The sequence below is a fragment of the Vigna angularis genome, chromosome 4 (assembly GCF_016808095.1).
Source record: "Vigna angularis cultivar LongXiaoDou No.4 chromosome 4, ASM1680809v1, whole genome shotgun sequence".
NCBI lineage: Eukaryota > Viridiplantae > Streptophyta > Magnoliopsida > Fabales > Fabaceae > Vigna > Vigna angularis.
Window position 1 is genome coordinate 13847912 of NC_068973.1, and position 24312 is coordinate 13872223.

General features: G+C 42.5%; 1 protein-coding gene and 1 long non-coding RNA gene across 3 annotated transcripts; one reads left to right on the top strand and one right to left on the bottom strand.

Moving 5' to 3' along the window:
• Positions 1 to 350: 350 nt before the first annotated feature.
• LOC128196341 (uncharacterized) lies at positions 351 to 3909 on the top strand. 2 transcript variants are annotated; one of them, XR_008248545.1, is made up of 4 exons: positions 351 to 889; positions 1245 to 1313; positions 2594 to 2726; positions 2913 to 3909. It is a non-coding gene; the product is annotated as an uncharacterized LOC128196341 (long non-coding RNA). The 2 variants fall into 2 exon arrangements; XR_008248544.1 differs by having other exon boundaries at positions 353 to 752.
• An 11492-nt stretch (positions 3910 to 15401) lies between these two features.
• LOC128196203 (uncharacterized) lies at positions 15402 to 17130 on the bottom strand. Its single transcript, XM_052876437.1, has 3 exons — positions 15963 to 17130; positions 15634 to 15758; positions 15402 to 15431 (listed from the first exon to the last, which is right to left on the bottom strand). Exons 1-3 carry the CDS (start codon positions 17128 to 17130, stop codon positions 15402 to 15404), a joined length of 1323 nt encoding a protein of 440 aa, XP_052732397.1.
• Positions 17131 to 24312: the final 7182 nt, after the last annotated feature.

A 24312-nucleotide genomic window follows, 5' to 3' on the forward strand; every position in this document is an offset into this window, starting at 1 on the left:
ATACTTATATATTTTGAATAAAATTATAAAAGAATTAATTAAATTATAAAGATATCGCTTTAGTTTAGTTATACGGTAACAATTTCTGAACTGACTATAGTAATTTAATAATCATGCTATGAGAATCTATACTATATAGATGCATCAATCAATATAAGTGACGTAGCGTGATCATAGAATAAGGTTTCCTTTTTTATAAGAACCTTAATCAAATAGTAAAGGAAACTGTTTTGACAACATTTAGACACTGGACGCGTGTCTAAATGTGACTGGTACACGTGGAATTGTTTTTTAAAATGAAAGAATGACGTGGAAATGAGAGAATTGGGGGCAGATTCAAATTGTAGGATTATTTCGAAAATTTCAGATTGAAATGTTTTCAGAGAGAGAAGGTGGAGAACATTTCACGGAGCACCGAACCTTCGAACCTTCGAGCCAGCCACCACAACTCTCGCCGGATATCCGCCGCCCGTAGACGTTGTCGTTGCCGTTTTCGCTCCATCCAGTGCCGTCGTAGTGCCGTCGGTGTCCGTCGTCTTCCACCCAGCCAGGCAGTTCGGATTGCGGGTCGCCGCAGCTCCGGCGTCGGCAGACGAATCGAAGACGGCATCGTCTTCCCTCCGGCCTAGCCAACCAAGGGCGCATTTTGAGTATCGATTCCTCCCACCCGCTTCCTTCCCTGTGCCGGACCCTTGCGGTGGCCGCCGGAGCATCGCCGGAGTGTCGTCGAAGTGTCGCCGGACCCTTTCAAGGTATGGTTTAGTGTGGGTTGAAGTTGTGTAGAAGATTTAGTGCCACCGGTGGAACTATTCGCGAACCCTATTCACGATCCAACTTCAGAACATGATATCTTTGCAAGCTCTTTTCTTGCTTATTCAATGTTTGCTTTGTAAGTTCTTGTTAATTTAAGTTGATGATATTTTATGGACTTGCAAATCTCTTTTTCCAGTAAACCAACTTCCTTAAATTCTACTGATTCATTGGATGGTAGAAATACATAAATTTGTTGCAATATATGCTGTCTTTTATGGACGAATTTCTCATAAACTATGCTTAGAATATATGTTCATTAGATTTGATAGAGTATTGAGATCAAGTTCTTTAATTGCTTGAATAGACCCAAAACTATTTTTGTCGTTCTTGGATTTATTTTGTTAATTTGAGTTGACAAATCATGATACAATGATAATTTTGTTTCGGTTCTTACATGTTTTAATCACATCTATTGGTTTGAAATTCCACAGGAGACTAGAAATGAACAAATTATTTGAGGATGTGTCTTCGTTTGTAAATTGCCTTAGTCTTTCTTTGATGTAAGTTCTATCTTTTTTTATTTTACTTTTGGAACAATTTAGCATTATAGTTCTCTGGAAAGATCATATAACTTTTACCTAACAGATTGGTTATTGACTTAAAAATCTATACTAATGTATCTTACAAAAATTTAGTTGGTGTTATTCCCACAAGCAATAATTTTTCAAGATATTACCATCAATGTTTTGTTTCTATAGTTTTGTGTTGTCTTGCTAATCCGATTCTTCTGCATTTTCTATGTAAGTAAAAGATTTACAACATCTTAGTTCCTGTCTTCATTGAGATTGAAAATCATGGGCATTTTCCTACAATGTTGTTATTTATATTTTTTTTCCAAATTTCTCTCAGTTGCTCTATCTGTCGGCATGTTTAGTAGCATCCGTTAATTAACTCTCCATCCATCCGTTTATATAGCAGTAATAGATCATGTAACTGTAATCTATATTTGGAAGTTGGTATTGTTGCTTCTCCACCCATGTTGGTATCTAGAAATTTTGTGCACACTTACGAAAATTTGAAAAAGTAATCATAACTAGCTCAATGCTTTAAAATTTATGAATTTATAGTCATTAGAGATATCTTTGAGTCTACTGTCCAACCCAAAAAGAATTAACTCATTTGGAGTTATGTGGAGAGAGTTATAAGAAAATCAATCATCAAAGGTCATAGCTGAAAATACAGAAAGACGTGATTAAAATACTAGTCTTAAAAGTTTTACTGCAGCTAACTCTGTAATCTAAAATTTACGAGTCTTGTCTCTATAGAAAGATATTTGAGTCTAGATTCCAACAAAACAAGAATCATCTGATTTGGAATTCTGTGAAGAGAGTAATGAGTAAAATAGTGAGTAAAGGTCATAGCTGAAAATACTGAAATACGTAATTAAAATGTCGATCTTAAAATTTGTACTGCAGTTGACTCTGTTGTCTAAAAGTTACGAGTCTGGTGTCCAAAGAAAGATCTCTGAGTCTAGATTCCAAAAGAATAAGAATCATTGCATTTGGAATTTTGTGGAAAGAGTAATGAGTAAAATAGTGAGTAAAGGTCATAGCTGAAAATACTTAAAAACGTAATTAAAATGTCGATCTTAAAATTTGTACTGCAGTTGACTCTCTTGTCTAAAAGTTACGAGTCTGGTGTCCAAAGAAAGATCTTTGAGTCTGGAATCCAATAAAACAAGAATCAATTCATTCGGAATTATGTGGAAAGAGTAATGAGTAAAATAGCGAGTAAAGGACATAACTGAAAATACTGAAAATAATTAGATTTATTGTTTCAGGCGAGAGAAGGTCAAACGCAAGAGAGTACAAGCAACAAAAGAATCTGGTAGCAAACCGCAAGATGCTATTAAGCAGAACCAACAATAGCCAGATATGACTGAACTCGCCAAGGGTCTCCCAAGTAATTGGCAGGTGTGTTTTCATTAACCTTTTTAATGTGCTCTTTACAACCATCATTGATGACAATCAAAATTTAACATTTTAAGTTCATGTAATTGAATTGTTCACCACAAAATACAATTACGCTTTGTTTGCTCTTATGGGACATTGTTTACATTGAACATCATTTTCATCCACCTTACCTTCTTTTGGTTTCAGCATTCCCAATTGGATCCATCAGACGTCTGATAGGTGAAAAGTTTACTTGTTTTTGTTGCTTATATTGTGTGGCTTTTGAGTAAGTTTTAGTGTTTATTCTCATGAAAAGTGTATAATTGTTGATATAAGTATAATTTTGACTGTTTAAATGTTTTTGATGCTTTTGTTGTTTATTTTGATGTAAAATAAGGATTGAATATCATAAAAGACTTGGACCAGGCCTAATGGACGATGTTTTGCCGAAAGTTTCGCGCCCGGGCGTGAGAAAAAGGGCTCTGGGCGTGATTTTACCGAGAGGGTCGCGCCCGGGCGCGAGATACAAAGGGGCCCCCGGGCGCCACTTAGAAGAATTGAGACGCTCGTCCAGCGTGCAGAGGACGCTCGTCCAGAGTGAGGACGCTCGTCCAGCGCTCGTCCAACGCTCGTCCAACGCTCGTCCAGGGACGCTCGTCCAGCAGAGGTCGCTCGTCCGGAAGAGGACGCTCGTCAAGAGTGAGGACGCTCGTCCAACGCTCGTCCAGCGCTCGTCCAGCGCTCGTCCAGGGACGCTCGTCTAGCAGAGGTCGCTCGTTCGGCAGAGGACGCTCGTCAAGCAGGGGACGCTCGTCCAGCAGGGGACGCTCGTCCAGAATAGGAGAGGACGCTCGTCCAGGGACGCTCGTCCAGGGTCGCTCGTCCAGGGACGCTCGTCCAGGGTCGCTCGTCCAGGGTCACAACAACGTCCTTCATCTGAAACAAACTGAGCTCAATGCATTTCTAGAAGGCTTGTATCCAACGCCAACAAACCGAATAAACACTTCGTCCATACCGGTCATTCCACCGAACCCCATTGAAGACAACAAAATAAAGGACATACTAAGGAAGCTTGTTAATTCCTCATGCCAACGTTATCTTTCTCAACATTGTAACTCATCCATTGCTCCAAGTTAAGGTGCAAAGAAAGACTAATGTCTAAAGACAAACTTCCTATATCAATGGAAATTTTCTTTATTTAGTATAGTTGTTGTCAACACTCAATTTCGTCCGGGTTGATTAAATAAAATTTATTTTCATAAAAAAAAAAAAAGAAATAAATATAAAAAAAATACAAAAAAACTATATATATAATAACAAAAAATAAAAAAAAAGGAAAGAAGACGTCCGTCCCAAGCGCCCATCTAGCGCTCCAATTGTTGAGCGCTCGTCCCATACCGTTCGTTCATCATCGCCTCAGTTTTAGGACGAGCGTTCGGTCTTCGTCTTGACGACTCGAGATTTTATCCAGACGTTCGGTCACTTAGGTATTAGTGGCGTTCGTTCTTGTTATGGCTTTGTTCTCAGTTTGGCGGGCGACCATGGTCACCGTTCGGTCTTATTTTTGGTTTAAGTCTTAAGCGTTCTACCGTTCGGCCATGCAGGTTTATCGTTCGTTCTTCAGTAACTGAGATCGTTCGGTTATTTTGTTTTAATGAACGTTCGCTCTTCATCTGGACGTTTGGTCTTGGTTGTGTGATTGAGCGTTCGGTCTCTTTGTGATATCGTTCGTCATGTATGGTGTTGCGCTTAAGGACGAACGTTCGGTCTTGTACTGTGTGATTGAACGTTCGGTCTCTTTAAGGACGAACGCCCCGATCACTAAACCAAAACGAACGAACGCTCGAAATTGCATATGCTTTTAACGCTCGCTCTTGGTTCTGTGTTACTGATTGTGAGCGTTCGGTATGATTCAGACTGTGAGCGCTCGTTTATTTTATGAACGGTCGTTTGTTTGCATATTGACCGAACGTCCAAAACTGGCTGCATTTTAAATTGATGTGTCAGTGAAGATTCCCAACGTCGACTGCCGAAAATGTCTGCCATGTGAAAGCTGCAGACGATATGGGTTTCGCGATTAAAAAAAGGGGGGTGAAGCAGAGAATATTCCTGGCTAACACTTCCACTTGTCTTCCACGTGCGCCCAGATGGAACCCCTGCTGATTCCGTCTGGCATCCCAAACGCGTGCAACGCCCTGCCTCCCACTTACCTTCAGCATCATTACCTTATTCGAAAAAAGGGAGGGAAAAATGAAACGGAATCTCCAGCAAGGTCACCTGGGCATATTCAAACCGAACTCCACCACCAACATCATTATCCATTTTCACGGCATAATCCTTCAATCACCACCTCTGACCCCCGCCAAATACCGTGACCACTTCACTCATCAGCCACCAGGTTGCACCTCCACGGGACCACCAGGAACCCATCTTTGAGTCACAGCCGTCATCATCCCAAGCCCCCTCAGCCACCATTGCCATCCTCAATACTACCGTCTAGCTCCTTCATCACCATTGCACCACTGTAACTCTCCACCGTGACCAGTCCAACACCGTCATCATCTTCCTCGGAAACCTTCCACCCAAACCGCCAAGTTGCTGCCACCGTGCTCAGTCTAAAACACCAAAACCGAACGCTTAGGCTGAAACATCAAAGTTTGAATGGAACCATAAAACGCGTAGTATAACCTTACGTTCATGCACAAATTAAACTTAAGCATAAAACGCAAACCCAGAAACACAAACTTGAATGGAACCAGCGACTGAAAGCAAGCATGAACAATAAAATCCTACCATGGCAGCGTGAAAGAGATGATGAACAGTAAAACTTGCAGTACAATGAACAGTTAAAGCGTAAAATGAATAAGAAACTTGAGTGGAGAAACAGATTCAACTAGAAAATTTCAAAGAGACTCAGTTCAATACATGAAAATGGGAAAGAAACCAAACCCTAAACCTCCCCAAATGGGAAAGAAACCTAAACCTAAACCCCTCTTTTTCGTCCACCGAACAGTCGACACTCCGGCGGCACTCCGGCGATGCTCCGGCGGTTAATGCAAAGGTCCGGCACAGGGAGGGAAGCAGGTGGGACGAATCGAGACTCAGAACGCGCCCCTAGTTCGCTGGGTTGGAGGGAAGACGATGCCGCCTTCGTTTCGTTGGCCAACGTCGGAGCTGCGGCGACCGTGAATCGGAACCGGCTGGAGGGGTTGAATAGCTCCGACACGGCCTTCAACGTTGTCCGGCGGCATTCCGGCAAGCACTTCGTCGGACCTCTCTCTCTCTCGAATGCCCTTTCTCCAACTCTCTCGGCCTCTCTCTAGGTCACACTCTCCCTCTCAACCTTCGCGCTTCTCTCTCTACAATTCTTCCAAAAATGAATTTCAAATTTGAATTTGAAAGGCACGTCTTGAAAACCCTGCCCACCCCCTTTCCACGTCAGATTTCATTTTCAAATTGATTTTCTACGTGGACCACTCAAATTTAGACACGTGTGGCGTGTCTAAATGTTGTCAAAACAGGTTGTTCAAGTATCATTTTCCCAAAGAAAAATATGTAAATATAGAGTGTTATCAAACACGACGACCACAACGTCGGACGTTGCTCCAGGAGAGAAGCCGCCACTCGTCGCCACCGTCGTCGGCGCGTATAGCCCACGCACCTACCTCCAGTGAAACTCACTTGTCGCCACTGCCACAGACAGAGTCGTCAAAGCCTCCTGAGTCTGTTCCTAGAGTCGGTGACAACCCGTTTGGCCTATATTTGAGTAGATCTGAGTTTTAAGTTCTGCTCCTTTTTTTTCGGTGTGACCCACAGGCTGTCGTTGTCTCAAAAAAGGTCACCGGAGCCTCCTGGGCTTTGAAGTAAAAAATGAAAAAAGCAAGGTATGCCTCCTGAAGAAAGCATTGTATGGGCTTAAGCAATCCACTGGAGCATGGTTTGGAAGATTTACAAAAGCAATGGTTTCCTTGGGATACTAACAAAGCCAAGGAGATCACACTCTATTCATAAAGCACTCTTCTACAAGTAAACTCACTCTATTGTTTGTGTATGTAGATGATATGATTATTGTAGGAGATGATGAAATAGAAAAATTGGCATTAAAAGATAAATTGGCACCTCAATTTGAAATGAAAGACCTAGAAAAACTCAAATATTTTCTTGGAATAGAGGTTGCCTACTTCAAGAACGGAATTTTCATCTCCCAAAGGTAATATGTACTTGATATCCTCAAAGAAACAAGAAAAGTAGGATGTAGAACCTCAACAGTTCCTCTAAAACAGAATCACAAAATTGGAAGTGAAGAAAGTGCTCCTGTAGAGAAGTCCGATTGGTAGGAAAATTGATTTATCTATCACACACAAGACCTTGTGTGACATCCCAAAAATACAGTCATAACTATAAATTCAGAAAAATCACATTTAATAATAATCTCAAACAGTTTTTCCACTAAAAATTAAAAACGAACGAATGACCAAGGACGAACGTCCTTGAGTACAGTACAACATTAAGGGACGAGCGTGCACAACTGCACGTCCACACAAGAGTTACAAGAAATAAAACCGAACGTACAAGAAAATCTGACCGAACGGTTTACAGAAAACAATTACCGAACGGTCGAAATCAACTTATTTGGACGAACGCTCGAGGCCGAGCACTATTTGGACGAACGCTCAGTTGGAGACCGAGCACTATTAGGACGAACGCTCGAGGCCGAGCACTATTTGGACGAACGCTCGAGGCCGAGCACTATTTGGACGAACGCTCAGATGGAGACCGAGCACTATTAGGACGAACGCTCGAGGCCGAGCACTATTTGGACGAACGCTCGAGGCCGAGCACTATTTGGACGAACGCTCAGTTGGAGACCGAGCACTATTAGGACGAACGCTCGAGGCCGAGCATTATTTGGACGAACGCTCAGTTGGAGACCGAGCCTCATTTATAACGAACGCTCGGTATGAAACCGAACGACACTTTGAGCGTACGTTCAGTGTAAGACCGAACGCTCCAGTGACTCAGATTAATAAATCTTGAAAATAAACTAAGAGAATTTTTGGAGAAGTAATACGAACGGGAAAATGCACTGTTACATATACATATACAAGTACAAAAAGAGAGAATTTATCAAACGTACAAGATTCAACATGACTAAACCGAACGCTCAAACAGTGAGGACGTTCGTCCTCGACCAGGATTCTACCCAGATGACAGAATCCCATTTCAATGATTTTTGCCAACAAAACCGAACGGTCAATGACCGTTCAGAACGAACGCACAACATCCCAGGGAAGGTGCAGAAGTGCCTAAAACTCATTTTTTTTTAAATGGTGACCCCTGTTCCTCTGACTGAGTATCTGTGTTGGACTTTCTGTACATATTGGCTAACTCTCTCGGGTAATCGTTTACAGGGGTGCTGTAAACGATTACCAGACCCTTTTCTTTTCACCACTCTCAGTCATATATCATTCTCATTCCATAAAAACGAACGTTCAACATAAATCAAACATAACAGCTTCATATAATCAAAATAACGAACGTTCATGCAAATCACCCAGAAACATCATACAGTAAAATAACGGACGTTCATACCATCATTTCATACATCATGCATTACTTTCATGCAGCCAAATAACGAACGTTCAAATAGCATACATCAAACCAGTTAAATTAAATAAGCTTCCCTTACCCGGAAATGGATGAACGTTCACAGACGCACACACCGACGCTTCTCCACTCAAATTCCACTAACCAGCGCTCGTTAATCCACTGTACGAGCGAACGAACCCCAACACCAAACTCAGAATCACGCTAGAGATTCACTAACCGAACGTTCTTCTCTGGAAGCTCTTGTCGCCGAGCGTCCTTCCACGTTGCCGGAATCCAGAATTGGAGGGGATGAAACAGTGGTTTCTTAGAGAGAGAGAGAATGCAGAGAGCAAGGGAAGAGAAGGAATTCTCAGAAATGAAGCAAAGAGATGCGTGAAGGGAGGAGTGGAGAATAAGTTCAAAAATCTCAGATTTGCTTTCTTCTCCGCCAGCGCACGTCCGCACTCGCCAGCGCACGTCCGCACTCCGCCAGCGCACCCCACGACGCCTCTGCCAGCCCATACCGGACGGTCGACCATTCTACAGTTGCCACGCGTCTTCCACTACCGTCGACGCACGTTCTTCCTGACTGCCCATGCCGGTCGTCCCTTCTGCAGCGCACGTTCGCACCATGCCAGTCAGCTTTCCACCAACATTCCTGACTCACCTCCATGTGCAGCACCAGGCGTTCCGTTAGTGGCTGTCAGGCGCTGCTGTCGCCCATGTGCCCTGCTGGTGTGGCGCGTCCTCCTGCTGCCACGTGGACGCACGTTTTCCGAGGCCTGACATTCCCCTCAACTACAAAAATTTTCGTCCTCGAAAATTAGGACTGAGTCTCGAACAGATGGGGATACAAATCCTTAATGGCATCTTCCACTTCCCACGTAGAGTCGCCCGTCTTCTCGTCCCAGACGACTTTCACCAGTCTGACTGCTTTCCTCTTGTAGTACTTGGTGTCGCTATCTTCAATGCGTACCGGCTGCATTTCCAACGTACGATCTTGACGAAGACGAATATTCTCCAACTCCAATACATGAGAAGGATCGGATACGTACTTACGAAGTTGAGAAACGTGAAAGACTGGGTGCAAGTTTGATAACTGAGGCGGCAAGGACAACTCGTACGCAACTGGCCCAATCTTCCTCAAGATTTGATAAGGTCCAATGAACTTGGGAGACAACTTCTTTGGTCGGATGGCTGTCCCTACACCAGTGGTCGGATGTAGTCTAAGGAAGACATGATCTCCTGCATCGAACTCCAAGGGTCTTCTCCTCTTGTCAGCATAAGATTTCTGTCGACTCCTGGACGTCTTTAACCTCTCTTGAATCAGCTTCACCTTCTCAGTGGTCTGCTGAATGAGCTCTGGTCCTGTTAACACCTTTTCCCCTTCCTGAAACCAACACAAAGGTGTTCGACATTTCCTTCCATATAGAGCTTCAAAAGGAGCCATTCCTATACTGGCTTGAAAACTGTTGTTGTATGTGAACTCCACTAAAGGCAAGACTTCATCCCAGACGCCCATGTGATCTAGGACACACGCCCTCAATAAGTCTTCAAGCGTCTGAATGGTTCTCTCGGACTGACCGTCTGTCTGAGGATGATAGGCCGAACTCATTTGAAGTTTACTACCGAGCTCACTTTGTAATGATCGCCAGAACCGAGAAGTAAACCTCGTGTCTCGGTCTGAAACAATGCTGGATGGAACTCCATGGAGGCGAACAATTTCTTGGATATAAAGCTTAGCCAGGTTCGTCATTGACATCTTCAGGTTGACTGCTAGGAAATGAGCACTCTTCGTCAGTCGATCCACAATTACCCATACAGAATCATGATTTCTGACCGTTCGAGGTAAGTGAGTCACGAAGTCCATTGCAATGCTGCCCCACTTCCATTTTGGAATCTCTAACTGCTGAAGTAGACCACCTGGCCTTTGATGTTCAGCCTTGGCTCGCTGGCACGTTAAACAAGATGCCACAAAACGTGCGACATCACTTTTCATTCCCGGCCACCAGAATGAGCTCCTGAGGTCTTGATACATCTTAGTCATACCAGGGTGTATGCTAAGGCGGCTGTGATGACTGTAAGGACCATGGTTTTAAGAGTAGTGGGGACATGGTGGTCACCCACCATTTGCATTATTGAATGCAATAATTGGGGGTGCTTGGTGTCACACTACGTGGTTGCCATTCAACAATTAACAAGGAAAGGAAAATGGCTTACGGGAAAGCATATGAATTCTTTACAATTGCTAGTTTTTGCTTTTATCAAATTTCCAAGAGATACATGCTGGAAGAAAAACTTGGCCAACTCAATTTGGTAAGCATCTGCCACACTATTTGAAATAATGGAAGGGGCCACACTTGAAAGTCACGAGGGACATACCACCTTGGCCATTGTTTGTTCACGTGAAAGCCTAACTACAGAGAATGGATTGAAGAAAGTGAAGAAGTATAACATAGAGAATTTTTCCAGAGAAAACGTGCAGAGCACTCACACGGTCTAATCCGGCTGCACTTTCACTTTTGTTTGCTTGAACTTGATGGAGAAGGAACAGCTGCATGGTGAATAAAGAAGTGCCGGTTTTGAAGGTGGGTTCTAGCTAAGCATCATCCACCACCGTGAAGAAGGAAGAGGTTTGCACAGTAATGAAGAACAACACTTCATAGTTCAGCTGGAATGTTGTCACGGTCTGCAACAACACTTGTGGAGGGCATGATGGAATGAGCAAGCAGAGAGGATGGGAGGAGGAACACAGTGCTGAGATTGATTTAAGATTTTACAAGGAAGTCTTCAAGAGGTAAGGGGAGCTGGATCTTTTCTATGAGTTGTACGGACAATACATGTGTTGATCTTTGTATGAACTGTATGCTGGAAATTTGTGACTGTGGATGTTGATAGTGGTTGCATGAGTTGGATTTTCTGGATTGTGGTTGTATGTATGGTTGAATTTGAGTAAGAATCCCTTAAGAATTGAAATAATGAACGGTTATAATCAATTAGGTAAATTCAATCTAGTATGAAACATGAATATAGGGTGTTAGAAAATAATAAAAAGGGGTTGAAAATGGTCAGAGAGGTTCTGATCTCAATTCTGCAGAATTCTGTATTCTGCAGAATTCTGCATCACGTTACGCCCGGGCGCCCCACTGTCGCGCCCAGGCGCGAGTGGCTCTGGAAATGCCGCGCCCAGCATCTCGTGCCCGAGCGCGAGATGCAGCGGAGTGCGTTCGTCCGAGCCAATTTGGACGTTCGTCCAAATGGCTGGACAAAGCGTTCGACCTTAAATTCTAAAAGTTGAACGTTCGTCATTTTTGGACGAATTGAACGTTCGTTCATGTTACTGAGCGAGCGTTCGCGAATGAGAAAATGGACGTTCGTCCTTACTGTGAAAAGTGGACGTTCGTCCTAAACTTGAGCGTCCGTCCGTTTGGAGCCACATTGAACGTTCGTCCAAATGCCTAAGAACGTTCGTCCAGACGTTGAACGTTCGTTTTTATGGAATGAGAATGAGATGACTGAGAGTGGTGTCTGGTAATCGTTTACAACACCCCTGTAAACGATTACCCGAGAGAGTTAGCTAAAATGTACAGAAAGTCCAACACAGGTACTCAGTTAGATGAACACGGGTCACCATTGGAAAAACAATGAGTTTTAGGCACTTCTGCACTTTCCCGCAGACGTTGTACGTTCGTCCAAAAAGGTTGAACGTTCGTCAAGGTGAATTTGGACGTTCGTCCAAATTGTTCGGTAGTCGTTGGAGAGCGTTCGTTTGTGGACGCTCGTTCAAAGTTGGTGAAGTGAAAAGGGGACGTTCGTCCCATTCGCTATGCGCGTTCGTCCAAGCTTCGTAGTGGCGCGTTCGTCCAAGAGTTGTTAATGAGCGTCCGTTCTTCAGTTGGCAAGTGAGCGTTCGTCCAAACCATCCACGTTGAGCGTTCGTCCAAGTTGTTAGTTGGCGTTCGTCCCAATAGTAAGCGTTCGTCCAAATAGTAGGTCGTTCGTTCGAGTTGTTGAGCGTTCGTCCTTTAAAAGTGAGCGTTCGGTTAATTTCTGCAAATAGCGTTCGTCCGTTCTGAATATGACGTTCGTCCAAAATCGTGGTCGTCCAGTTGTACGAAAATGGTGTTCGTCCAATTAATGTTTGGCTCGTGTAAATAGTATTATACTCAGTATGTTATCTAAGTTTATTTTTATTTTGAGTTGAATTATATGTACTAATGTGTGGAATATACTGGAAAGTGATATGGATAAAAGTATGAGAATGTATGAAATATGATAGATTATTGTGATCATCATTTAATGAATCTAAGACAGAACTACGTGAGCCTTGATTCTCTACCGAAAATAGAGATACGTAGGAGCAAGGCAATGCCTTGTCAGGTTTATTCCTCCCAAAAATCTAGACGTTTCCTCAACACCCAAATCAAGATCTCTGTAGTACTCGTGATGTACTAGTGTTCATTTATAACTTATAATATTTCGGTATTTGCAAGATCGTGTGTTTTGATTTGCTCATTATGTGTTCACTTGATGTTTTATTCATGCCAGTATACTATTTTAATTGATTATTCTACATGGCTTCAAGAGTGTATGTATGCATTATCATTGTTGGCAGTACAGTGAAAGGGTATGTGATTCTAAGCGATGAAAGTGTATGGTTATAAGTGGTTTATGATGAACTATATATGAGACGAAATGAAAGTATGAATGATTAAATGAGCGTTCCAAGGAGGAACGACTCAGAATTTGGTTATTGAGATTTGTAACGAATGAATGTGGGAAGCTTAGCCGGTTGTTCATCCTGATGTTCCGTGAGTACTCGTCCTCACGTAGAGGGGGTACGTCATGTGTGGGAACGGCAGGAGGTCCTAGTCCTAGGGTATCTGGACAGATAGGACTAACCTCGGGTGGCAACTGATGAGAGTTCCAGTTACTACATCACCCGGGTGCACGAACATCGAAGCTACACAGAATTCATTCTAGTCCGGACGAGTCTGTCTATGAATTGACTAAGTCGGTCTATAAAGTAACAAGTCTGTAGATGTCAATTTACCATGTTTGGATGACTTTTGCATGTTGTATGAGTGGATGGAATTATGGTTTAATGAATATGCTCTAATTGTTCTTTTATACGAATCTAAGTATGATAACATTGAATTTAACTGTTCTATCTGTATAACATGTTTTTATATCTAGCTCACCATTGCATTGTTTTTGTTATGTGCTGTTTGGGTATGTTTCTTTGGCGATGATCATCCACTTGGATGGGAGCAGATGTTGTCGCGGAGTTTCCCTTGGAGCAAGAGCTAGAGGTTACTGATTTCGCAGGATAGTCTTCTTAGAATTTATTGATTGAACACTTGTAGTGTTCAATCCTTTCAAATGTTCAAGTTTGAATTTTCAGTTTCTTTTATTTAGATGACTGTAATTTATTACATTTAATTACACGTCATACTCCGACTGTTCTCTATATTTGAATGTTAACGTCCTTATTATATAATATTGATTATTATATAACTGGGATGTTACAATGTCCTTCCTCAAGAATGATTCTTTTCAACTCGCCATCATTCGGAATGCACGTTCTATCCATGTAGCGTAGAAGACCATCAGTTCCAGTGTTAAACTCCTTGGCCTGATCTGTACCGAGTGCGTTCAATATCTTCACCAACTCTTCATCTTCTCGCTGCTTCTCTCTGATCCGGTCGTATACATCACTGGAGATTCTAAGAGTACAGCATTTAATCACATTCGGTTCCAAGTCAAACTGTAACTTTAGATCTCTAAAACTTTCTACCAAACTCAACTCCCGGACCATCATAGAGGAGACGTGAACCACCTTTCTGCTTAAGGCATCTGCTACCACATTTGCTTTTCCCGGATGGTAGAGTAGTTCAAAGTCGTAATCCTTCAAGAACTCTAGCCAACGTCTCTGTCTCATATTCAGCTCCTTCTGATCAAACAGATACTTGAGACTCTTGTGATCACTGAACACTTGGAATGTCGATCCATACAAGTAGTGTCTCCAGATTTTCAAGGCAAAGACGACTGCTGCTAATTCCAGGTCGTGAGTTGGGTAGTTCTTCTCATGAACCTTCAGTTGTCGAGATGCATACGCAACCACTCTCTTTTCTTGCATGAGTACACAACCTAAACCCTGATGAGACGCGTCACAATATACTACGAAGAGTTTAGCCGTGTCAGGAATGACCAATACCGGGGCGCTCGTTAACTTATTCTTCAATTCCTGGAAACTTCCTTCACACCGATCGGTCCAAGCGAACGGTTGATCTTTTCTGGTCAGCTGAGTCAACGGAGCTACTATCTTGGAAAACCCTTCAATGAACCGTCTATAGTAGCCCGCGAGTCCCACAAAGCTACGAACTTCAGTTACCGAACGTGGACTCTCCCACTCCAATACTGCTCTTACTTTTGCCGGATCCACTGATATTCCTCCAGCTGAAACCATGTGTCCCAAGAACTGCACTTCCTTCATCCAAAATTCACATTTAGAGAATTTGGCGTACAACTCCTTTTTTCTTAGTACGCCCAGAACAGTCCTCAAATGATCCTCATGTTCTTCATAGCTCTTGGAGTAGACCAAAATATCATCAATGAATACAACCACGAACTTGTCTAGATACGGCCTGAAGATACGATTCATGTAGTCCATAAATATTGCTGGGGCGTTTGTCACACCGAATGGCATCACTACATACTCGTAGTGTCCATAACGAGATCAGAAGGCCGTCTTCTGGATGTCTTCTTCCTTTACCCGAATCTGATGGTATCCCGACCGTAAATCAATCTTCGAGAATATGGTCGCGCCATGTAATTGATCCAGTAGGTCGTCTATCCGAGGCAAAGGATACTTGTTCTTGATAGTCAGCTTGTTTAACTGCCTGTAATCAATGCAGAGACGAGAACTGCCATCCTTCTTCTTCACTAAGAGTACTGGCGCTCCCCAAGGTGACGCGCTTGGTCTGATAAACTGCTTGTCCATTAACTCTTCTATCTGTTCCTTGAGTTCAGCTAACTCTGCTGGCGACATCCGATATGGTGCAATAGAGATAGGTCCAGCATTCGACACTAGGTCGATAGTAAATTCTACCTCGCGTGGAGGAGGTAATCCAGGCACTTCATCAGGAAATACATCAGGGAATTCATCCACAACTGATCGTTCTCCACTCGACTTACTGGACGATCGCTCATGATTCAAACCTTCAAGTCGTTCGTCCGAATGCGTCATGATCAGAAAACAACTAGCACCATCCACGATGTCTTCCTTTAGCTGACCGAGCGTCACTGATAGCTCTACTTCATACTCGTCCGGAAATACCAATTCCTTTGCACCACAGTCAATAAGAATGCGATTGGCAGCCAACCAATCCATTCCTAGGATCACTTCTAAATCCTTTAGGGGTAGGCAGATGAGGTTTACCTTATAGTTACGTCCTTCAACCTCTATAGGACATTTGACACATACAGTAGACGTTCTAACCTCACCCGCTGCTGGGGTTGATACTACCAAGTCGAACTGCATCTCGCGTTCGGCTAATCCCAATTTCTCAACACACGCCTTCGAAATGAAGGAGTGTGTTGCCCCCGAATCATACAGCACACAAACAGGCATTCCATGTAATAAGCAAGTACCAGTGACAAGCGTACCTGAACTGGCAGCTTCGGCGCCTGTTATAGCATAAACACGACCAACCGCTTGTGCTCTTCCACCCCGATCCTGTTGCATCCTCCCGGCATTTGGCGGCCTCATTACTGCACGTCTGCCCATATTACACTCGTGCTCCATGTGACCATTTCTTCTGCAGCGAGTACAGTATTTTGCTCCCTCCAACAAAGGACACGACGATCGATAGTGTGGTCCTCCACACTTAAAACATCTGACTGATCCATGTTGTCCAGACTGTCCGGCAACAACCATAGCCTGAGAATTTGATGGTTGTGCTGGACGAGCATACGGCAACCTGTTCCGATTCATATTCGGCCTGGACATGATTGGCCCTCTAGTTGGTTGTTGCTGCTTCTTCAGTCGTTCTGCTTCAGCCACATTTTTCTCTAACACTTTTGCTCTCTCAATCATGGCAGGAAAAGACTTAATGCAGAGGCTGGATATCAATACCTTAAGATCACTCCTCAGTCCATTTTCAAACTTCCTGCACTGCCACACTTCACTGGCGGCAAGGGTATTAAAGCGAACCAGATGTTTGAACCTGTTGGTGTACTCAGAAACAGTCATGTTACCTTGCACCAACTGGAGAAATTCCACTTCTTTGCCGAAACGAACACTATCCGGAAAATACTCCTCATAAAACTTTTCCTTGAAGACTTTCCAGGAAATAGGGCTGTGAGATTCTGTTAGCAACATCTTCGCAGTCGACCACCAATGACTGGCCTCTCCAGTCAATAAATATTCAGTGAATGCCATTCTTCTATCGTTCAGACATTCCTTGGCATCATAGATCTGTTCTATGTCCCTTATCCACTGATCAGCTCCGTCAGGAGGGCACTTCCCATCGAACCTCGCAGGGCGATGCTGCAAAGAGCTCTCCAAAGTCCACTCAACCTGATGAGTAGCATTCGAAGCAGATGCTCCCGGCGTACCCCTAGTAGCTGCAAGAATCTCCATTAGTTGTCTCTGAGTCATTTCAGAATTGGCGCGAGCAGCTTCGAGATTTTGTGAATTAGTCGCGTTCTGCTGCATCAGAACAGCATTCTGCTCTTGTAGCTTCTCGATCACAGATTCCAACAGCCTCGTGTTATTGGGCACATCATGCTCATTGGTCTGTGGTGGAGGAGGAGGAGGAAGTCTAGGTGCCATTGGTTCTCTGGAAAGTAGAGGAAATGATCGTTAGATAAGTTCAAAGAGTCTATATTACTCAATAGACGAATGTCGAGCACACAGCAAAACATGCATGGTGCACTCACAACCTACCATGTCCTTAAAAGAACAAAACTGCTCTGATACCACTAATGTGACATCCCAAAAATACAGTCATAACTATAAATTCAGAAAAATCACATTTAATAATAATCTCAAACAGTTTTTCCACTAAAAATTAAAAACGAACGAATGACCAAGGACGAACGTCCTTGAGTACAGTACAACATTAAGGGACGAGCGTGCACAACTGCACGTCCACACAAGAGTTACAAGAAATAAAACCGAACGTACAAGAAAATCTGACCGAACGATTTATAGAAAACAATTACCGAACGGTCGAAATCAACTTAAATGAAAACTAGAGGTGGTCGGACGACCACTCACGCCAACAACTAACTAGCCGAGCGTCTCACTGCTCGGTCTTCACTTCAACATCAACCAGGTTCTCTTCATTCAGCGCCTCTTCCAAACGTTCGTCTCCCTCTGCTCACATCCACACGGATGATCATCGCAATGACAAGACGGACGTACAAGAACAATTGACAACACAAGGAAAACGAAAAGGTAAGCTTACGTAATTTAACTCATGCATCAACATACAATTTCAGGTAAACAATTCAACATACATGCATATCTCAACATACACATTCATTACATAACAACCAACTTCAACGTACTCACTAAATAAAACTCAACACGACTGACTGTCCGGACTGTATGAAATCTGTGTAGCTTCGGTGTTCGTGCACCCGGGTGATGTAGTAACTGGAACTCTCATCAGTTGCCACCCGAGGTTAGTCCTATCTGTCCAAATAATCACCAGGACTAGGATCTCCTGCCGTTCCCACACATGACGTACCCTCTCTACGTGAGGACGAGTACTCACGGAACATCAGGATGAACTACCGGCTAAGCTTACCACATTCATACATTACAAATCTTAATAATCAAGTTCTGAGTCGTTCCTCCTTGGAACGCTCTTTCAAAAGTCACAACATTTCCATTCATCTCATATACACTTCATCATTTACTATTCGTCCTCATTTACTATTCATCATCATTTACTATTCATCATCATTTACTATTCATCATGTACTGTTCATTAATATCATGTACCGAACGTCCCAACCCAAGGAGACCGAGAACGAACGCAGTGAACGAAACCAAGAGAACGCTCGTTCGTATTAAAGTACGAACGGAAGAAAAACAACTAAGTTCGGAAAATGGCCAAGTATGATGCTGTTCATTTGGACGAACGCTATTTTATGGGAAAAGAGAACGAGCGCTCAAAATGATACCGAGCACTATTCGGACGAACGCTCAGTTGGAGACCGAGCACTATTAGGACGAACGCTCGAGGCCGAGCACTATTTGGACGAACGCTTGAGGCCGAGCACTATTTGGACGAACGCTCGAGGCCGAGCACTATTTGGACGAACGCTCGAGGCCGAGCATCATTTGGACGAACGCTCGAGGCCGAGCACTATTAGGACGAACGCTCGAGGCCGAGCACTATTTGGACGAACGCTCGAGGCCGAGCACTATTTGGATGAACGCTCAGTTGGAGACCGAGCACTATTAGGACGAACGCTCGAGGCCGAGCACTATTTGGACGAACGCTCGAGGCCGAGCACTATTTGGACGAACGCTCAGTTGGAGACCGAGCCTCATTTATAACGAACGCTCGGTATGAAACCGAACGACACTTTGAGCGTACGTTCAGTGTAAGACCGAACGCTCCAGTGACTCAGATTAATAAATCTTGAAAATAAACTAAGAGAATTTTTGGAGAAGTAATACGAACGGGAAAATGCACTGTTACATATACATATACAAGTACAAAAAGAGAGAATTTATCAAACGTACAAGATTCAACAGGACTAAACCGAACGCTCAAACAGTGAGGACGTTCGTCCTCGACCAGGATTCTACCCAGATGACAGAATCCCATTTCAATGATTTTTGCCAACAAAACCGAACGGTCAATGACCGTTCAGAACGAACGCACAACATCTCAGGGAAGGTGCAGAAGTGCCTAAAACTCATTTTTTTTAAATGGTGACCCCTGTTCATCTGACTGAGTACCTGTGTTGGACTTTCTGTACATATTGGCTAACTCTCTCGGGTAATCGTTTACAGGGGTGCTGTAAACGATTACCAGACCCTTTTCTTTTCACCACTCTCAGTCATATATCATTCTCATTCCATAAAAACGAACGTTCAACATAAATCAAACATAACAGCTTCATATAATCAAAATAACGAACGTTCATGCAAATCACCCCAGAAACATCATACAGTAAAATAACGAACGTTCATACCATCATTTCATACATCATGCATTACTTTCATGCAGCCAAATAACGAACGTTCAAATAGCATACATCAAACCAGTTAAATTAAATAAGCTTCCCTTACCCGGAAATGGACGAACGTTCACAGACGCACACACCGACGCTTCTCCACTCAAATTCCACTAACCAGCGCTCGTTAATCCACTGTACGAGCGAACGAACCCCAACACCAAACTCAGAATCACGCTAGAGATTCACTAACCGAACGTTCTTCTCTGGAAGCTCTTGTCGCCGAGCGTCCTTCCACGTTGCCGGAATCCAGAATTGGAGGGGATGAAACAGTGGTTTCTTAGAGAGAGAGAGAATGCAGAGAGCAAGGGAAGAGAAGGAATTCTCAGAAATGAAGCAAAGAGATGCGTGAAGGGAGGAGTGGAGAATAAGTTCAAAAATCTCAGATTTGCTTTCTTCTCCGCCAGCGCACGTCCGCACTCCGCCAGCGCACCCCACGACGCCTCTGCCAGCCCATACCGGACGGTCGACCATTCTACAGTTGCCACGCGTCTTCCACTACCGTCGACGCACGTTCTTCCTGACTGCCCATGCCGGTCGTCCCTTCTGCAGCGCACGTTCGCACCATGCCAGTCAGCTTTCCACCAACATTCCTGACTCACCTCCATGTGCAGCACCAGGCGTTCCGTTAGTGGCTGTCAGGCGCTGTTGTCGCCCATGTGCCCTGCTGGTGTGGCGCGTCCTCCTGCTGCCACGTGGACGCCACGTGGACGCACGTTTTCCGAGGCCTGACACCTTGCTTATGCAATTAGTGTAGTGAGCTAATTTATGCATGATCCAAGAGAGAGACAGATGCAAGCAATTGACAAAAATCTCCAATACTTGAAGTCAAGTCCAGGAAAAGGGTTATTATTCAAAAGGGAAGACATTGACTATGAAGATATATACTGATGTATGCAGCTTTTATTACTGACAGAAAATATACTTCTGGGTATTGTGTGCTTCTTGGAGATTGTCTGGTAACATGAAGAAGAAAAAAGCAAGATAGAGTATCCCGTTCTAGTACAGAAGCTGAATTTCAAGCTCTTGTTCAAGGAATGTGTGAAGAACTCTGGATGAAAATCATTTTGGATGATCTTGAAGTCAAAGTGGAGAACCCGGTGCAATTACATTATGACAATAAGTCTGCCATGAGCATAGCCCATAATCCAATACAACGTGACAAAACCATAAACCAAAGACATTGAGATTGACAGACATTTCATCAAAAATAATCTTGACAGAGGCTTTCTAATTACAACTCATGTTCCTACATAACTTCAAATAGCATATATTTTTACAAAAGGGCTTCTTCGAGTAGATTTCAAGATTTTTTAGACAAGTTAGAAATGATTAATATTCATTTATCAACTACAGAGGGAGTGTCGTAATTAGAGAAAGAATCTTTCTAATTAAAGAAAATAGACGTATAATCTTCTATTTTGTTTTGTTTCCCTAGTTTCCCTATTTCCCTTTTTAAGAAAATTAGATTGTTACAAATAAAGGAAATGAGAATGTATTATTCATGATTAAGAATAATCAAATCAGTCCTATTTTCTACTTATACCAAATCAAGGTTATCAAACGCTAGTTAACTCGTTAACTCATACGAGTTTGCGTTTCCAGTACTGGCTTCCGAGTTAACTCGGAAGCAATCTCGATTTTCGAGTAAACTCGTGATTTTTGTGTTTTGGGCTTTATTTTAGGATTTCGAGGTTTTCTTAACTTATATACCTGTATATAAATATACTAAAAGTTTATGTAAACACTTGAGTCAGATAAGATTGTCTTGGTTCTTAGATTAAAACTTTAATTTTTATCAAAGATTAATATTTGTGGCAAATCTTCACTTGACTTATCAATTTGCTAGATTGTGACGCCCCATATCTGTCTTATTTTGCATTCTTTAATCCCCATACTTTTTCCTGGACAAGATCGTATCATCAAACGAGTTTGCATTTCCAGTCCTAGCTTCTGAGTTAACTCAGTGGAATTGTAACTAAACTTCGTGGGATCGGTTAGAATAATACATAATAAACTTCGTGGGTTCGTTCATTGTAGCTCGCTCAAAATGGTGTTCGCGCTCGCTCAAATTGGTGCTCGGTCTCACACTGAGCGTTCGTCCAAAATGGTGCTCGGATTGAACTGAGCGTTCGTCCTAGTGATGCTAGGTTTTGAACTCAGCGTTCGTCCAAAATGGTGCTCGGTTTTGAACTGAGCGTTCCTCCAAATGGTGCTCGGTTTTGATTTGAGCGTTCGTCCTAAAGGGTGTTCGGTTTTATACTGAACGCTCGTCCTAATGGTGCTCGGTTTTGAACTGATCGCTCGTCCTAAAATGGGGCTCGGTATTATACTGAGCGCTCGCTCTAAATGGTGTTCGGTTTTTATTGAAATAGCGTACGTCCAACTTCAGATTTACCACGTTCGGTTATTGATTCACGAGCGTCCGTTCATTCAACTGATTCTCAAGGTAATTAACGTTCGTCCAAATGAACAGTATATTTTTCAGCCATTCGCGAACGTAATTGTAACTCTGCCGTTCGTACTCTAATTCGAACGAGCGTCTTTTTGGGTCTCGCTCACAGCGTTCGTCCTCGGTCTTATTGTTGACAGAACGTTCGTTTTTTTTGGTTTCCCTATGAATGATTAAAATGATTATGGAATGATGAATAGTGAATGATGTACAGTTTATGAGAATGAAATAAAAGTATGAATATTGAACGAGCGTTCCGGGGAGGAATGACTCTTTGATGATTATGAGAATTTGTAAAGTATGACCGTGGCCAGACTTAGTAGGCGATTCGATCCTGATATTCCGTGACTACTCGTCCTCACATAGAGGGGGTATGTCATGCGTGGGAATGGCAGGAGGTCCCCGTCACATAACAGTAATTTGGATGGAACCATCACATAACAGTAATTTGGACGGAACGGACTAACCTCGGGTGGCAGCTGATGAGAGTGCCAGCTACTACACCACCCGGGTGCGCGAACGTCGTAGCTACATGGGAAATCATACAGTCTGGACAGTCAGTCGTGTGTTGAGTTTTATGTTAAGCGTGCGTTGAAATGAGCATGTATGTTGAATTGTTTTCCTTGAATTTGTATGTTGATGCATGAGTTAAATTACATAAGCTTACCCTTTCGTTTTTCCTTGTGTTGTCTCGTTTTGTACGTCTGTCCTGTCATTGCAATGATCATCCGTGTGGATGTGAGCAGAGAGGGATGAGCCTTTAGAAGCTATGCTGAACGAAGAGAATCTGGTTGAAGTTGAAGTGAAGACTGAGCAGTGAGACGTTCGGCAAATCCTTTAAATTCTATTATGTATGACCGATCGGTGTTTTCCTGTGTGAACCGTTCGGTCAGGATTTAATTTTACGTTCGATTGTAATTTGTAACTCTGGTATGGATGTGCGGCTTTACGCGTTCATTCTTTATTGTTGTAAGACTATTCAAGGACGTTCGTCCTTGAGCGTTTGTTTGGTTTTATTTAGTTGGAAAACTGTACTGAATTATTATTAAATGTGATTTTCTAATTTTATGGTTTAATACTGTATTATTGGGATGTCACAATATTTAATAAAGTTCACATCAATATCTTTTAAATATTATTCAAAATAATTAATATAAATCAATTTTATTTTAGTTGTAATAAATTGAATTGAATATAATTGTTTTTTGTTTATAATAAGATTTGAGTGGCTTGAAAACTTTTCATGAATGTTCTTGACTATCGAAACATAAACAAAATATTCATCTACAAAAAATTCTCTAATTTACAAATCAATAAAAAATAACATGTATTTATAATGTTTATAAGTCCTTAAGAAATCAATTACACAAAAATCATAATATCAATAATAATAATAATAACTTATGATATATCCTATACTTAGTAATAATAAAAGATAATACAAACTAATAAAATATATTATGTAACATCCCAAAATACCGTAATTACCATAAATCAGGATTAATTACAATTAACAGTAAAATAACAGTCTTTAGCATTAACAGAACTCAAGGGTTCAAAGCCGAACGGCTGCAGTACAAAAATAACGAGCGTATCAAAGTACAGGGAATTAAAACAGAACGAACGGTTTTACAAAAGGATTAACCGAACGTCCAAAACGAGCTAACAATTACACCCTAACATCTACGAGCGCTCTAAGGCTCGGCCTTGACTTCCATCTCAACCAGACTTGCATCTTCCAAATTTTCTTCTTCCAGCATTTCTTCAAGAGATGCACCACCATCTGCTCACATCCACACGGATGATCATTGCAAGACAAGACGAACGTACATGGACAGTGGACAACACAATGGAAATGCAAGGGTAAGCTTATAATATTTAATTTATACAATTAGCACATACATTTTCATTTCGATTCACACATACATGTAACTTTTCAAATAATAATCATAGCAATACGTATATAAGACAGACCATCCGGACTGTATGAACCATGTAGTTACAAGCGTCCTTGCACCCGAGTGGTGTACTAGCCGGGATATACCTAATCAGCTACCACTCGAGGTTAATCCCTCGCCCATATCTAAGCGATGAACGAAGAACCTCCTGCCATTCCCACGCATGACTACCCCCTTCTACGTGAAGATGAGTATCACGGAATATCAGGATGGACCGCGAGGCTTAACTTATCCATGTTCATACTTTACCAAATTAACATTTAATACATCTGAGTCGTTCCTCCATGGAACGCTCGTTTAAATTCCATAATCATAGAATCACTTAATATAACGTTCGTACTGTAAT

Excerpts from the sequence above, each read along its gene's own strand:
- LOC128196203 (XM_052876437.1), bottom strand. The coding sequence starts at position 17,130 with ATGGCACCTAGACTTCCTCCTCCTCCTCCACCACAGACCAATGAGCAT. Across the intron at positions 15,759-15,962 it reads CGCCGAAGCTGCCAGTTCAG|AGGTTGAAGGACGTAACTAT; the intron begins GTACGCTTGTCA and ends AATGTCCTATAG. Across the intron at positions 15,432-15,633 it reads ACTGTGGTGCAAAGGAATTG|TGCCTGGATTACCTCCTCCA; the intron begins GTATTTCCGGAC and ends TTCCTGATGAAG.